The sequence below is a fragment of the Metopolophium dirhodum genome, chromosome 3 (assembly GCF_019925205.1).
Source record: "Metopolophium dirhodum isolate CAU chromosome 3, ASM1992520v1, whole genome shotgun sequence".
NCBI classification, from domain to species: Eukaryota; Metazoa; Arthropoda; class Insecta; order Hemiptera; family Aphididae; genus Metopolophium; species Metopolophium dirhodum.
This window is the reverse complement of record NC_083562.1, coordinates 36,502,563-36,520,388: the sequence shown is the minus strand read 5'-3', so window position 1 is coordinate 36,520,388 and position 17,826 is coordinate 36,502,563. Positions and strand designations below refer to the sequence as shown.

Below are 17,826 nucleotides of genomic sequence, written 5' to 3'. Positions count from 1 at the left end.
CGTTGTTAATTTCATATTAGTAGGTATATTACAATAGGTTAGAATGTTAGATATACCTACGTTAAAATGTATTAATTAATATATATATTTTTATCGACGGACTATTTCACGGGCCTAAGGAAAAAAACAGAAGAGAATATAGGTATTAAGTATAGTGTTTTTGGAGCACTTAAGAAATATTCTATTTTAGTGCTTTGTGCACTCGTAAAATAGTTATGTTACTACTATCTAGATTGGGCGTTGAACTCGGTCCAAAAAAACGATCACGACCCGAGACGGCAGCAGCAGTTCTAAATGTGTTCCAGCGGCATTTGGTGATAATTTTAGACCATTTGGTGTGCTTCCTGTCACGAAAGCATTTTGACATTTTTATTTAAATAATCAAGAAAAAAAAAATCAAACACTTCATGAAAAAAGGCAAATAATTTATATTAGTATAGATAATTATAACAATAAAAATGTAATAGTAATAATGATTAAAATACAATTTTTCTTCGTTTTAACAATCGCACGGAATATATATATATGTATATATTATATATATAATATGTTAATGAACATTAGCCAATTAATTGCACCTATTTTTTCTTCTTTTCATCATAATTTTGAAAATATAATACAATATATTATTATATAACATACATTTGTGTACCTAAATATATTATATTATGTGTATAAAAATATATTCGGTCTTCACTCAGTGATTACAGAAACAATATTGTAGGAACTAACGTAAATTATGTTTCTGCATGATATTAAGGTGTACAACGTGATCGCGTTGTATAAAGCTTTATAGTATCATAATATATGCGTAGGTATAATAATAATTCTATGCTGACATTTTAATGCTGTTTACATAAATAACATATACATATTATAAATATATTTATTATATTATTATATTGAATGATTTTTTAACAATGGAAAAAAAGATATTATAATGACTTACCTACTGAAGGGAATTAAAAACAACATATTTTTTTTGAAAATTAATTAATTATAAATTAAGATATTAAAATTAAAATTAAAATGATTATGCATTCTAAAAGTGGTTCACTAGGTGGAAAAAATTTAATGATGCGAGATTGGAATCAATTTATCAGGCCCTCCTAAGGCAGGCAATGGTGCTTCGACAGTCAACACGCCGTCTTTGCTAAGAGATGATTTGATAGCTTCCGGATTGGTGCCTTTCGGAAGTAAGAATTCCCGGTTGTATTCCCTGTACACGGATTTAGAATCTGATTTTTCTTCATGCTTGGCGTGTACCTTAACAGATAGAAAACAAATCATCAGACAAATAATCACAAATATTATAGGTAATAGGTATGCCCCATAATATTATGTTATAATGACTATTATAAAATATTATAGAACAGCACTTTAATAATCTTTAATAGTAGTACATACAACATACACCTATATAGTTGTTACATAATTTATAATAATATAATATATTAATATTACGGAACACGGGTAGATTAAGTATAATTTGTTTTATAAATGAGAGAACTTCATAGTCTAGATTTCCTTTGCTATTTGGCCATATTTGGTTTAGTTTAATTATGCATGTTAGTTGTTACCTTTAGATGTTCGACACGTCATTATTAAATAAAATAAAATATCTTATACATATTGTATAATATAAACAATTTAAATTTAAATAGGTTGTTCAAAATCCATTGTACTGAATGATATTGTATAATATTTCTAATCGAAATAATGTGTTAAAAGTACCTATACATTTTTCGAAATCAGACCATTAAATATATTATGGAGATTGAGTTAAATTGGTTCAGTGACTTTTCTTTCAAATCATTAGAGCGTAATATGTTAACAATGCATTGCTCACAGTAGTAAATTCTTTTATGAATTAAATAATAAAAACTTAACATACATTTATTGTACACTCCTCGATTTATGTATTTTACAATACAATATTACTATATTGATCTGTTGATTTCTAAGCTAGGCTAAGAAACATATTTCAATTAATCAAATTAGATACCTACCTAATAGTAGAATTATTTATTTTGCAGTGTACGGACTAACTATAATGTAGATATACAAGATGCCTATATTTTATTATTTCCATTTTATGTTTATTTACGACTGAACATACAGTTGTTTAAATTACATACCAAATTATTCAAAAATACAATATGAAATATATTACCTAATTCAATACAGATAATATTTATAAATTAAGGTAAAACAGCATAAACAAGAAAGTTAAACAGTAACTAATTTATAGATATTGAAGATATCATAGTTATTTAATAATATGTTCACCGTTAATAAGTTACATCAAAATATGTGATAGCTTTAACGTGAATTGTTCTTATATAGGTAATACGGAGTTTAACTGCGTACCTGTATGTAGGTACATAACGAAATATAGAAAGAAATATTAGAAAATCATACAAATCGAATCACTCATTATTTAATAATGTAATAACGCACGTACATTATACGGTATTGTCATCCCTTATAATAATCGTGGAATATTATGTATTACGGTTTTTTCTACATTTTTATATTATACTTATGTCATAATATTATATTCGTGTCGGAATGTAACGGAGAAATGGAGTCTAATATAGTATAATATATTATATTATAATATTATATACGAATGCAATATGTAGGTAATAGGTACTTGCATCTTGCACACGAGATCATTATTCGTTCGAAGGCTTCTAACCATTTATGGAGTTTATCGGGTGTAGACAAGGTCGATTAAGGCGTGGGTCGTTTTCAAGTATGTTTGTGCCATGTGTGCGTGAGTGTGTGGTTGTTTATTTTTTGTTCGTCTAAATAAACGGGCACTCCCTCTACTGTGGGAGAAAAAACAGGTGGACTTTATAATATTATGTAAATATAGTAAAATATGTACTTAAAGATACCTATAGGTACATTACGCTAGCTATATTGGAAACTAAAAAAAAAAATGATGAATTCTCAAAATCCAATATCTCCGCATCGGTGTAACAAATTTGTTATTAGATTCACAAGGTGTCCTAAATATTTTTTTAATATCATATGTGAGGCATATATTGTATAACAATAGTTATTAAAACATAGGTAAACGTATATAATATTATGAATAATCAATTTTTTTCGAAGCTTTATAGGTATGAAATACAATTTTAAAAAAACCGTCGAGGCCGCCGACGTCCACATGACATTAAATGTGTGAAGGTCGTGACAAATCATCCGTGGCTGATTTAAACAATTATACCTACCTATGTGTTTAGGTATAACGGCACTGCATTTATATTAGTATAATATAATATGGCACTTAAGCGCTTTACGCCATTATTACTACAGGTGTATACTGTATAAAGTAGAAATTAAAGTCGTGAGCTATTTTATTACAAATTCGTTTCCTGCTTTAAAAGTGTCGGTCCATCTACTTGAAGCGATCCACTATAGTATGGAATATAGTTGCAAAGGATGCCGGTACATTCTATACGTCTATACGGTGCAGCAGAGGAACACTAATAGTTATAATACCCACCGAGTGTATAATTTTAATACAACCGGTTTCGAAATCATCTCGTTACACGTCGCGCTGGAAGCTTACAGAACACCCGCGATGTGTATTTTAAGCGTACGTCGCATCCGGTGCGATTGTCTTATATGTGCTATATCGTACCTATCTCGAAATTTCGTTTGTTACACTTATACAGTAGGTACCTACTACGGTATAGTAATGATAATAATATTATTCTTCATGTTACAGCATAATATTATTTTACTGTGCGCGGCAGAACGCACAGGCGCAGGTAGGTAGGTAGGTCACGTGAACGATATTATATTGACACATACCAATAGTTTGTTGTCGACCGTCTTGACGACGATTTCCTCGGGTTCGTATTGACTGACGTCGAATCTGAGTTTCAACATTTTGTTGTCGCCGTCTTCTTGAATCAGCGGCGAGTTGATGCTTTCGACCCAACCGCTAGGCGTAGCCCCGGTTAGTCGGCTTGCTGGCAAATCGCTGTGGTTCGACGAGATGGTGTTCTGAGAGCTGGTAACAATCCACAAAATTTAAATTAAAAAAAAAATCTAAGCAATATCCTGTTTTTTTTTTAAACCACATGCATATAAAAAAAATAATAATAATGATAAACAAATGCTTAAGTGTCATAAATATACAACGTGCATAAGATATTTTTCAGAAACTTGTTGAGTGCGATAATAATTAGGTATTCTTAAAAAGATTTTAACCATGTTGACATTCCTGACAAAAAAATTCGAGATTTGAACTATATTTATTATTAGATATGAAATCAGAAAAAAACATGTATATAATACAAACAAATTATAGCTCGAATAAAATCCTTGTAAAATAATACGGCTGGTAACCATTAATCATGATTCATGAATCATGACAAACATTTTATTCTCAATGTAATTTTGTATTTATGCGTTCCTGTGATTCGGTTGTATGTATTTTTTATTCTCTCGTGTTATTAATCAACTATGTACAATAACATTCATTCATCGTTTTACCTATAAAAAGGTTACTAACATATTTTTTCTACTAAGCTATTCAGGTTAATGAGTTTGGAATTTTCATAATTATTAATGTTGATTTGTTTTACAAATTAAGTTACTAGCCAACAATGCCAACTACTTACCTACCCTTACTAGTTACTATTAAACATCCTAATATCTATCTTATACATAAGATAACCATTGCGGTTCTAGAATTTAAATCAACGAATATATCTGTTGCTATAAAACTCGAATTCCCGTATAACTAATGGAATATCGATTTTGTATAAATCAGCAAAAACAGTAAAGGTAGTTTCAGTTCTGATTACAGAAAAATATTACATACCTACTGACTCATAAATTAAGATTTTTAATTTCCTGCAGATATATCCATTAATACATTATACCCACATATTACCTATATAATGTTATGTAATTCTAGCTCAAACACGAGGGAGTATAAATTGATCCTTTTAGTTTATTAACTAATATAAAAAGGTGGGCAAGTAGGTGTCTTTCTGCCGTACAACAGGTTACAAGTGGGTCACTGTAATGGATTGTGTTAAATTTAAATTCAATAATAATAATTATATTATTGCAAAGAAAAACGATTCTGAGCGAAGATGGTCAGTCAATGATATTACTAAGTATATTTTATGATATAATTGTGAATAAAGTATAATTTATGTATAACATATTTACGTGGAACCCTGTTTAAATTTTCAATCCTTAATTATAAAAGTCAAACATTTTATAAATTTTAACCACAAAATTATTATTGGATTTTAAATTTGATAAATTTAATGTCAAAAATCGAACCTTAAATGTTTATAAAAAAAAATTGTGCATATTTATTTTTAATAATTTTAATTACTATAATAACAATATATTAGAAGCCTTATATTATATTTTCACTCAATTTTACCCAACAAATAAAATTTTATCGACAGTTATAGAAAAAAAACTAATAAAAATTAAAAATTGAAAATGTCCATAAGCCGCTAAAAACAAATTTGAAAATTTTATTGTGCATAGAAAATGCTAATATGAACATTCAGTGAAAATTTCATTTATCTATGAATATTTGTTTTAGAGTGTTACTCCAAAAACCAAAATCTATTTTGTCAAAAAATTACCGTTTTCCCCTAATTTTTGTCTTGTTTTACCCTGCGCTTTTGAAAACTAGAAAATTTCAAATTTTGACCCCCGAATGCACCAACTAGATTCACTTTCCCATCGAACAAGATACTGTTGAAGAAAATCGAAGCAGTGTTACTGCCCCAAACGGTGATTACAGACACAAAAAAATTCACTCCGCTCAGAATCTAAAATGTATTTTGAAAATAATATTGGTTTATAACTCATTGAGACTATAGATCATATTATTATAACCTATATTGTTTTAGAGCAACCGTGGGTTGGAAGGAAACTAGCTCTTTTCGATCAGTTGCCATTCAACTGTTAATTTAAATGTGCCCACTCAAAAATATTTTTATTTTTCAATTTGGTGTTACGGATGAACAACGAGGTCAAATAGTTGTATATTTATACGGCTTCTATTATACTTATTATAATACTAAGGAGTATATGCTTGAAACAATAACTTGATAAAAAAAAATTGACTAAAAGTGACCTTTTAGAAGGTGATAAAAACCTTTGCGTTCAAAAAAGAGGGTAATAACATGGAGTATATTTTTGCTTGTAAAAATTAAAAATAGCATAAATATTAATAGGTTGTTTTAAATTAAATAACGCTGAGCAATTAATTAAAAAAATACATACAAAATATAATTAAATCACTGAAAAGCAAACAAATGATTACAGTGTAATAAATTAATATAATTATGCGAAATATATTATAATTTATAAAATATAATATTGATAGTAAAATAGGACATAGGTGCCTACAATAATTTGTATACGATAAAACAGTATAATTTTACTTGAGTGATAAAACTTAGAGTATAAACATCAGTGTAATTTGAATAGTTAGGTCGTAACTAGTACGTAGGTATGGAACAACACATATGTTTTGAGTGTATGAGCTGTGAGGTGGAATGTACATTAGTATTATGTTATACTGTCAAAAAAATTACTATTACCTTGAAAAAAAAACATGTAACCAATATGAGTCTAAACAGTGCAAAAAAACACAATGCTGTTTAAAATGTAAACATGTTTAATTAATATGATTAATGAAGTATTGCAATCTCGTTTTAATATGTACACTGTACCTACTTATAATATACTTTTAATATTTATCGTACTTTTATTTTTTTTTTGACATTTATATTTTTTTTAAATCGTGGCAGTATAATATAACATGTACTTCGTGTACAATATTACGATTTTCTAATTGGGTCTTGGTTTAGAACCAACTTAAATATCACGAAAAGGTGTTTTACAGAATTAAATCCAAAAGAATTTATAGACATTATTTTGTGAGACGCACAATAGACAACCAGCTAACAATAAAAAAAAAATAACAGTTGACATTTCAAAAATCCACACCGTTTCACAGTGATCATAGTTCTATTTTTAGGCGAACTTGTACGCTCGAGAAAATGTTCGTTTTTATTATAATATTATAATATACGTATAGGGCTGTCATGTAAAATCCCGTTGTTTCAAATATTTTTTTTTCGAACAGGTTTTTATTTGTTAAAACCGTGTTAAAATAAAGGAAACATTAAAATCAATTTCCCCTGGGGCTCTTACAATACACGCCATAAGCCCATAACTGTGCAATTAAAACGTGTTATTTCTGCCACAATCCTCAGCACGAACGTCGGATACGGAAATTAATTTAAAAGAAATATTCCGATACGATCAGATACGACGGAGGTTTGAAACTTAACACGCTATACTATATATATATATATATTTATTTATATCAATATCATACTATACATTCATATGATATTATGATGCTATCGTGTAGGCGCGGTCCCGTGACCACGATGCAATAAACTATAACTATTGTAGACCTATATAATATTTTGTTGCAGTGTGGCAGTAAGTTAATATTATAGTGTATATGAGTATTTCTGCGACGCGGCCGTCAAGTGTTATAATTTCTACTACATCCAATAATAGCCTGCACCGCCTCATAAACGTATATTTATATACTAAAAATTAAAATATATATATTATGTGATTGTGCACACGTCGGACAAAATATTTATCTAATCTGAGTCGAGTAAACCAAAAACCTATGATATGCGCATCATACTCAAATGTACCTACAACCTAGCAACCTAGGTATTATAGCCCATAGGTACATCATAATTCATAATACAATGTGAAAAAAGAAACTAAATCACTGGAAACGAGTGGATAATCGATTATTAATTAAAATATATTATACTAGAAAAAAATGTTTCCAGCAGCACTCGAGGTCTCAGGTGCTTCTCCATCGTTTTTTAAAAAGTATTTTAAGCATTGATAAAAAAAATTAGGTTGTCATTATGCAAAAACATTTTAAATACTTAAAAACCCACCAAAAAGTGATAGGTCTATCAACTTGTTTTTTTTAAACTTGTTTTTGACAAACCTCAAATCTGACCAGACTGATTTTTGTAAGAATTTCACCGGGTGAGTGCTGTATAATATAATATTTAGTGAACGTGAGTCAGGAAATCGCAAACTTAAGCTTCCTTATAGGTGTATTGTGCCATTTGATCTGTGAACACCGCGGTGTGCGTTACCGTAAGCGGGGAATAAAATAATAAACATAATAATAATAATAATAAAATAATAATACACACATCAGACGTAAAATGCAGTCCGACTGCAATTATTGCCAATTGTGTTGTGGTGCAATAATCTAACGTGATTCCCATCACGACCTCCATTGTTGTTTGCTAAACCGTGCAGAACGAACGCAATCAATGTCAACCCGCAGATGATTCACGAACCGTTTTGTATAAACCCGCACTCTTCCCCAAACCGTAACTTTATAATAACGATATTATAATAATACCTACTATAGGTTTTGCTCGATATAATAAAATATGATAATATACCCATGTGAGTGCCTACCTATATAAAACTATAAAAGGTACCTATGTACGCCCGCCATCGAGGTACGCATAATAGATGCATTACGTTCCCATACGGACACGGCAGTCGTATTTTAAATTTCATTCCGATATTTGAGATGGATAAACATCACACGATAATTTATTGTGTGAGTCTAGACAGTCATCGTCGTTCGTACAGGTTCTATATCCATCTACCTACCTACCTACCTACGTATTATTATTATTATTAATATTTTATGCATAAACACGACCATTAAATTAATCATAAGCTATAATAATACATACGTATTATATAGGTATAATATTATATCGATAGGCACTGTTTTACCAGTCAAGTCGTAATCGTAAACTATTTGAGGACAATTATTATTCGAATTACTTGAACATGTAGGAGGTCATATACTAAACACGACTTTGAAGTATTTCTTCATATACATACCTATTGGCTTTTATGTAAATTTGTTTTAAATACCTACTCGAATTAATGTTTTTTTTTTACATTAATTACATAATTAAAAATTCCTTTAAAGCAATGAAGTATTGATATTTACTAATTCCACTTCCAAAACAGAGTAATCATATCAATAGGACCTGCCTATATATTTTGACTAATAATTAATATTTTTACAGGTATCCACAGAGACCACTATTATAAACTATTAATTGAGTACTTAATATTGAAAATAATTATACTATATAGTATTTTAAATTCTAATTTAGGTAGGTATAAGGTATATTTCATTATTATGTATAATCCTATTTTATTGATTACCAGTGCTCTTAATAAACGGTATTATGCAAATTAATATAGAAAGTATATAAAAAAATGTGTATTATACAGACACTATGAATTATGATCTAAACATTCTAAACCCTTTAAGGTGCTAATCTGCTAACGTGCTATGAGAAACAAATGCAAAATTGGCATGCCAATTTCAAAAATTATTTTCTTATTGTACTTACAAGGACTTTTCTTCCACATGTGATGTCCTTTTTAAAATATCGATTGACAAAAAAAACAACAATTATTTATTAGATAATATTATAATATAGGTAGTACATTTTTGTTTTAAATACCGTTAAGATAATAATAAATGCGTGTGTAGCACAGATATTGTAAAAATACCTACGTCGAATTCGATGATAAATCACACACCTATTATGCAACAAGAACGTGTTCGAAAATACGAAAAAAATAATACCTATAATAACGGTTAGATTGATAATATTACGTCATATTATTTTCATATACTAACTTGGACGTAGTCTTGAAAAAGTTGGACTCTTTGTTCATGAGTTCGGAACGGAACTTGGTCATCTCGTCTTCCATTTTTCGCATTTCAGCGTCGAAACGCTCGCGGATGTTACTGAACTCCGAGTCGATCACGCTGAAGTCGCCCAATTTGATAGGGATGTCTCGTTTGACGCCAGTGTTGTGTGCCATTTATATTTTAGCGTGTACAAAGAAAAAAAATCGATAACGGACGAGAATATTTGAAGGGGTAAATATGCGACAGTAATAATATGCGATTTTATATTACTCTACACGCGATTTATTATGCGATGTGATATAGAAGTGGTTTACGGCTTGTATTCCGCTGAAAAGTGAAAATCGGCTGTTGTGGACACGCAACAAACACACTCGGGGTATGACTGACGCCAGCGGGTCCGCACTCGGTCTATATGAGTGGAAAATCGAACACCCACCATTTTCACGCGGATGCTGGTCTAGCGCGCACGCGCACACAGCGTAGGCGATGAGAATAACTAAACGTATATTATAATATACGTGTAACGAAACGTTTATAACGTATTATACGAAACGTTCCCTTTCTGTTTTTTCTCGTTTCGTTTCAATACCACTGTTATTATTATTATTATTATTATTTTGTGTGTGTGTATCTTTTGTACTTACGAAACCACCGGTAAAACGCGTGCGCGTTTCGTCTCTGCAGTGCGTGGGTGCAGGCCGGGCCGAGAAATAAGTTCTAGAAATTTCCAAAACTATTATTATTATTATTATACATTTCAATAATAGACTGTCGAGTAAAATAATTTATACAGGTAGGTTACTATATCGTCTGATATTTTTATTTTATTCAACCGTTCGATAACGATACAATATTATACTGCTACCGTGGTGCGGGACACCATACCTGGCGTAACCATGGTGTGTAAGCACTCTGGTAACCATAACACATACCTACCTATTGCAATTTCCGATTAAAATTCAATATTTGCGTGGTAGCAGATTACGAAGCACGATTTGTCAACTTCGAAGATATAAACTGCAAAAATACCTATAAGCTATAAGACCAGATATAAAGACCCTTCATATTTTTCTGAAAATAATAAATTTATTTATTTATCATGTTGAACTTAATATGTTTTTTTCGTAATCCAAGATTAGTGTATATTACATTTTATATTTAATACATCAAAAATTGATACAAAATAGGTATGCAATACTTTTAATTTTTACTGTAAAAATATATTTCTCAATCATATCCAAAATTCTGTTTAGAAGTAATATTTTAATTAGCAAAATCCAGCTCCTTTCTCTGAAGAGTATTGAGTATTGTGTATAAGTCTGCATTATCTACCTACATATTTGTTTATCTAAAATTATTGTATGACGTCAGATGTGTTTAATCTATTTTTACCTAATATTCATCACACTGCAATATTGTGAATAATTTTAACTATAATAAACTATTATTTCACTTCGTTCTTTTAGAAGACAAAAATTATTATAAACAACTTACATGCTATTACCTATTTATTCTTATTATGGATTGATTTATCAAAACAGTTTAATAATATTAGTACCTATTGTATTCTTGATATGCAAAGCTGATAAATTACAGAAGTATATTTATTAGATATTTAAAAAAAAAATTATTAATGATGAAAATCACAATTTGTTTTGTTATAACAATATAGGTACTATAAGACTTCGTAGTTCGTATCATGGAACCATGGAAGTTAAGCTGGGCATTAACGAGTAAAAAAATTAAAGTTAAGTTAAAAAGTTAATTTAATTTAAACTTTTTAACTTAACTAGTTACTTTTGGCTTTTCATCAACTTAACTGTTAGGTACCTGTTAACTTAACTTACTACATTTCTTTCTTAATTAACGTGAAATTAACGAGTTAATTTTTCATTTTAAAAAGTAAGTTAAGTTAAGTTAATTTATTTTGTTTTTAATCTTAAAATATTTCACTATTTCAGTCTAATTCGTTTTCATGTCAAAAAATATGTATCGTAAATTGTTTAAAGTTAAAAATGTATATCATTTGAATCTAACTTATATGGAAATACTGTATGATGTATGAACACTATATCCTATAATTTAGTTTTGGGTTGGAAAAAAATTAAGCACGCTAGCGTTGTATAAACAAATTAACTTTTTTTTAACTTAATAAAAAGTTAACAAAAAGTGTGTATTGACTTTTAACTTAACTGAGTTAACCTATAATTAAATTAACTTTTAACTTTTTGTTATTGGTGCATATTAACTTAACTTAACTGAGTTAAACAAAATCATTAACTTGCCCAGCTTTGCGGCAATAGGTGTATACTATAGTATTATATTCTTTATAATAGAGCTTTAGGAACCTTTAGGCTTTAATATCATAACGTTTTTGTTCGAAAATGTGATTTTAAAATTGAAATAAAATCATGATAATTAGAATTTAGAAGTAATTCAATTTTGCCCAATAAAGGTTAAAAAATTGAACTAAATTAACAAATTATTTTAAAATAAGTACATACATTCACTAACACCCAAAAATGTATATGTGTACTTTATTTAGTAATAATAGGTTCTACTTATTTTTTTCATTCAATCGAAAGTATTTGGATCTGAGTTTTGGCACAGTTTAAAATTAAATTTATCGTAAAGTGCACACTGCACATCATAATAATATATTAGTTCAAGGATATTAATATATTATGTGTTAACGATAGTCACTAAGTTAAGGTTAAGTATTACTATTTTAACGTACCTAACAAGTTTCTTTTGTTTCTATTATTAATTTTACAGATATTTATTATGAGAGTGCCTAGTTTAATTTAAATTTAATGGATTAATAGTTAACTTTTGATAATTCATGTTGGCACACCACACAAATCTGTTGCCCGGAAATCACAATGCTGTATGCAAGCTGTTCACTGTATAAATGCAAAAGGAGCAATATAATACTTTAAAGAATGCAACTAAAGTCTGTACTTAAGTTAATTGAGATGTGTTAGTTGATTTAATGTTGAACTCTGACACTGACACGTTCAAAATACGTCCAATTTTTAATCATATAAATAATGAACTGTGTGAACATAACTTTTTAAATGTGGAGTGCAGCCGGAGTTACGTCATGAAGGTTCGAAATATTAATCAACTATTTCGGGGGGACAAACTGCGCCGCATCATTGTACCAATAAACTATAAATACTCCAAACATGATACCTATAATAATACATATTACCTAAATTATAGTCTATACTCTATACGATCGTTAATTTTTCGAAACAGCCCTCATTCGATGTCCGTAACGGCTTATACACTGCAGCATAATATAATATAGGTAAGGGTGATTATTTTATTAGTAAACATGCTCATTGTCTCGAAAAGTAGGTATTGTAGGTTAGCCTATCAACGTTTTTAGAAATACTATAAGTATACCTATACGTTTTTAGCTTATTATTCCAAAAATTACGATTTTCCTGGTATTTTATTATATAACAATTGAATCTCGAATAAGTACCTAGGTAGTTGATTATAACTTATGAGCATTGACATTTTACAGTTTAGATGAGCGGTACCGGTAAATGAATTGGCAAAGAGATACTTTATTAGTAGATAATGAAGTTACTTTTTTAACTTGAAAGTAATGTAAATAAATATAAAAAGGACATAAGAGCAATTTAATTACAATTGTGAAAGATAATTTGAAGTATAATATAGTTACCAAAAAAAACAGAATACTGGTTAGGTATTAGGCTAGGTTAGGAACACTGGACCACCTACCCTGCAAAATCTAGGTCCACTACTCCGCTCATATTAACTTAAAGGCAACAAATATAATTTATTTCAAAAATGTTTTTTTCAAATGATTTTAAATTATCAAAAATAATATTTACCAAAAAAATGAGTATTTGTAACTTTATAATGATTCTTAAAGAATCGGTCCGTGTATTATAATATTTAGGTATACTGCCAAACAATTAGATACATTTTCAATTCTGAGTACGCACTGCATAATATACAATGCATTATTTTATAATATTATAAAGTCCTGGATAGGGGATGATTTTATAAATGGCTTCGCCCACTGATCCTTATGAGGCAGGTGACGACCACGCTGCTGCTGCCACTGCCACATTGCGGTGGCGTGATGCGTCAGCTGCATCAGTGACGAGTCGATTATCGCGCGAGGGTGTTGATATAAAGGAGTATAATATGCAGTTGATATCCGCAGTGCAGCTATAAATGCTACGGTAGTGATATTAATAGCGTTATAGGTATTCTATTTGTGGGAGGGATATATATACCTGGGCCATGGATCCATTGCACAACTCAATATTTATGATGACCTGTGATATTGAACCTGCTGCAGAAATTACCGATTTCAAATATTGGTATTCCAAACCTTTACTGTACATATTTTTCCAGTTCAGATTTTTACTGTCCTACATGGTTTAAAGTCCTGTTTTCAAAATTTCAGGTTTTTAGCGCTTCCGTATTTATTATAGCCTTTACCTCAGATTTTGTTTAAAATTTAAAATTTGAAAACACGATATCGTTATCGCGATTAATAAACGGGTAGGTAGTATAAAAAGTGGTAGGCGGAAAAAAAGCCCAAGGAAAAAAGACCAGAAAAAAAACCCAAAAAATAAACACGCCAAGAAAAAAAAAGCTTAGTTAATATTATATTTATATAAACAGTATGTAACCAGTCAAAATGTTAAAATTTATCAATAACTGGGTAATATTGACACTCCATAATATAGTACTCCATTTTTGGTTGTTGAGATACCTCCTGTTTTATAATTTTTGTATTCATTTTAGTATGCATATACCTAAGGCTTATGTTTTTTGACTTAAACTTATTGTAGTGTGTATATATACCTTTGACTGATATTTTATTACTCATAACTCATAAGTCATAACTTATAACACAATAAATCATGACGTATACATAATATTGTGTTCATATTTATATTTTTATTTGATTTACAATCTACATTTTATACAATTATTATTATTTTCATTATAATATAAAATTATATTTTGTTATAGGTACATAGTAATTAATAATTAGGAGTAAAGTATACAATGTCTGTTCACATTTATATTTATATTTCTGGGCATTTTTCGGTTAGGTTTTTTTTCTGGGATTTTTTTCCGCCTACCGTCCAAAAGTGTCGATAAATCTCTCGCGATACGCTGCGCGTGCCTGCTATCACCTTGTTTATGTTTTCTGTCGATTGTGTTCCGGCACCATCTTCCGTTTATAGAAATGTTTGTACGATCGTGAGTCGTGACGATGGCGGTGACATAACATAACAGTAATGTAAAATAGAATGGGGCGGCGACCACGCAGGACGCGAAAAACGAGTCTCCGACGGACGGGCGTCGTCGGTGACTCATACCATATATTATTATGCCCGGCCAACACTTCCGTGACGTCACTGCGTGTTTAACGACCACGTATAACATATTATAGACCACCGTATCTATATAATATTATCATATATAAATGTACACAAACTTTACGTAAGACCCTGCTGTGGCGCCCGTCGCGAGTTGTTTTCGATTTTTCGAGCAGCGTTGCGGGAAAAATAAAATATAATATAGCCCAAATCGACGCCATAAGATTATACCCTTGCTGAAGAAAAAAGTCACCGCCCTCGAAAGATCGCAACTCCGATCATCACGGTGTACACATAATATTATATTATCATCACAACTGGCACAACTCATTGATTTATGGTGGGGGGAGGGTGTTGTTTGAGGAGGTCTCGATTTTAACACGTTTCCGGTCACGACTATAAGTATTTCTGTAAGACGAACGCATATTATATTAATATGTTAAATATCTATTAGATACCATTATACCGACGCCTGTAATATTATGGATATTTTAATCACAAGCGACATATTGTATAAGTGCGTAGTCGTTGTCAGATCGCGTTGGCGAACTATCAAAAATAGGCATGCCGAGTCATCTTTTTCTAAATTATACTGTAGAGCAAAAACAAAGTTTAGATGTACGAGCTTTCTTATATATATTGACGTTTCGCTTTATCCGTGTATACCTATACACTGTTACGAAACTGTTATCCACTTTCAACATTCAAGATGTTATATTTTGGATAAGCTAGCAGTTATTAAATCCAGGGCTTAATTTTGGGGGGAGCATGGAGGAGGCAAAAGTACAAAAGTACATACATTTGCTACACAATTGGCTAAACACAGTGTAAAACAAAGGGAAACTACGGTGATTGGGGGGGGGGGATTCCCCCTGGATCCACCACTGTCTTAAATATAGATAAGTGATAACGGACATGGGTAATGGGTATACGGCATAAAAACCAAATTTTTAAAAATAGGAATTAACTAAAGCTTACTTAACTTTATAATAATTGAAAGCCCGTGAGACACAATCGGTGACTGCAGTAGAGAACGTTTTCAATTTACATTTATCATTTATCATTTAGCAAAAAAATGTTGGCGTAGAGAGAATGAAAATACAAACATTCAGTGAAATGTTCATATATCTACAGTTATTCGTTTTTGAAAATCGGTACTTGAGATACCTATCGAGTGAATATATCCAATGTTGTAAAAAATTAATTTAATTTGACTTTCTTATAGATATATATTTTGTTAAGGGTAGACAAACTTATAAGGAACTTGTATAACATTTTAAAATCTTAGATTTAAAAAGGACAATTTTTATGAATTTCTAGCTCAAATAATTGTCGTCATTTTTACGCATTTAGTTAAAATTCGAACTTTAAATGCTTATAAAAAAATTGTGACCATGTATTTTCAATATTTTTCAACTGTCGTTCTAACAACATTAGGAGTCTTATATTAAATTTGCAAGCTTATTTACATAGAAAATAAAATTTTATTGACATTCATAGAAAAAAAAACTAAAATATTGGAAACTGAAAATGTCCGTAAACAGTTCAAAATAAATCAAAATATTTTGAAAACTATACCGTGTATCGAAAATGCTAATATAAACGACCAGTATTTGTGTTAGTCAGTTAGTGGGAATTTTAAATGTTGACCTCCCGAATGCTAGATCCACTTTCCTATCGAACAAGATACCTACTGTTGAAGAAAATCGCAACAGTTTTATGAGTACTGATTCAAATACAAAAATAAAAAACACACATTATTGTAAAATGAATACATTCATCGCTCCGCTCAGAATCTAAAACAAAAATACTTATTAAAAAAAAACGAAAAATTTTACGCACAACGGATCACGTTATAGTTTGAAAATTAAAGTGAATTGTCTTCTTATAAAATTTAAAACTAAGATTATTATCTAGGCAATATTATAGGTTTCTAATCATATTTAAATTTTAAGGCGAGTTATGAGTATTTCAAGATGTATGATTAAACCATAGATAAGTATTTGCTTTGGGGATTTTATATCCGAGGATTTTTTTTCCGATTACCGATTTTTTGGCGCCACCATCGTACAGGCACAATTTGTAATGGTATAATATTGTATTATATTATTATGATCTAAAGAGTACAGAAATGTAGTTTTTTTTTTTTTTTTTTTATTTAAATAAGGCTTCAACTCCCGAGGTTATTAGCCTGTGAAAATTACAAAAAAATATAAAGTGAATATTGGTCTTACAACTATGGGGATACATTACGTTTAACAATATAGGGATTTTGTGGGATATATATACATTTAAACATTTCATTATTTAATTATTAGTAATTTTTCTAAATTAATTTTGCTAAGCCTATGTTTTTGAAAAAATTATATATGTTTTTAGTGTTCTCTTCGCCAAGTGCCTGTTGCATTGTTGATGGGTTTCCGAGAATTTGTCTAGAGTTGATGAACTTGGGGCATTCAAGTGTGACGTGTTTGATTGTCAGTGCTTTGTCACAGAGTTCGCAGGTCGGGCTGTCTTCTTTTGTTATGAGATGCAGGTGTGTTAGACGGGAGTGACCAATCCGAGTTCTTGTGGTGACTACTTCTTCGTGCCTGGATGAAGGTGGAGGAGTTTTCCATGGGTCGATTGATG

At 30.1% G+C, this 17,826-nt stretch overlaps 1 protein-coding gene across 2 annotated transcripts; it reads right to left on the bottom strand.

Moving 5' to 3' along the window:
- Positions 1-404: 404 nt before the first annotated feature.
- Positions 405-10,278, bottom strand: LOC132940284 (alpha-crystallin B chain). 2 transcript variants are annotated; one of them, XM_061007784.1, is made up of 4 exons: positions 9,800-10,278; positions 9,507-9,533; positions 3,829-4,030; positions 405-1,266 (listed from the first exon to the last, which is right to left on the bottom strand). In XM_061007784.1, the coding sequence occupies exons 1-4, from the start codon at positions 9,985-9,987 to the stop codon at positions 1,072-1,074; spliced, it is 612 nt and encodes a 203-aa protein (XP_060863767.1). In that variant the 5' UTR covers positions 9,988-10,278; the 3' UTR covers positions 405-1,071. The 2 variants fall into 2 exon arrangements, with proteins under 2 accessions (XP_060863767.1, XP_060863768.1); XM_061007785.1 differs by lacking the exon at positions 9,507-9,533 and having other exon boundaries at positions 9,800-10,244.
- Between the last annotated feature and the right edge of the window lie 7,548 nt (positions 10,279-17,826).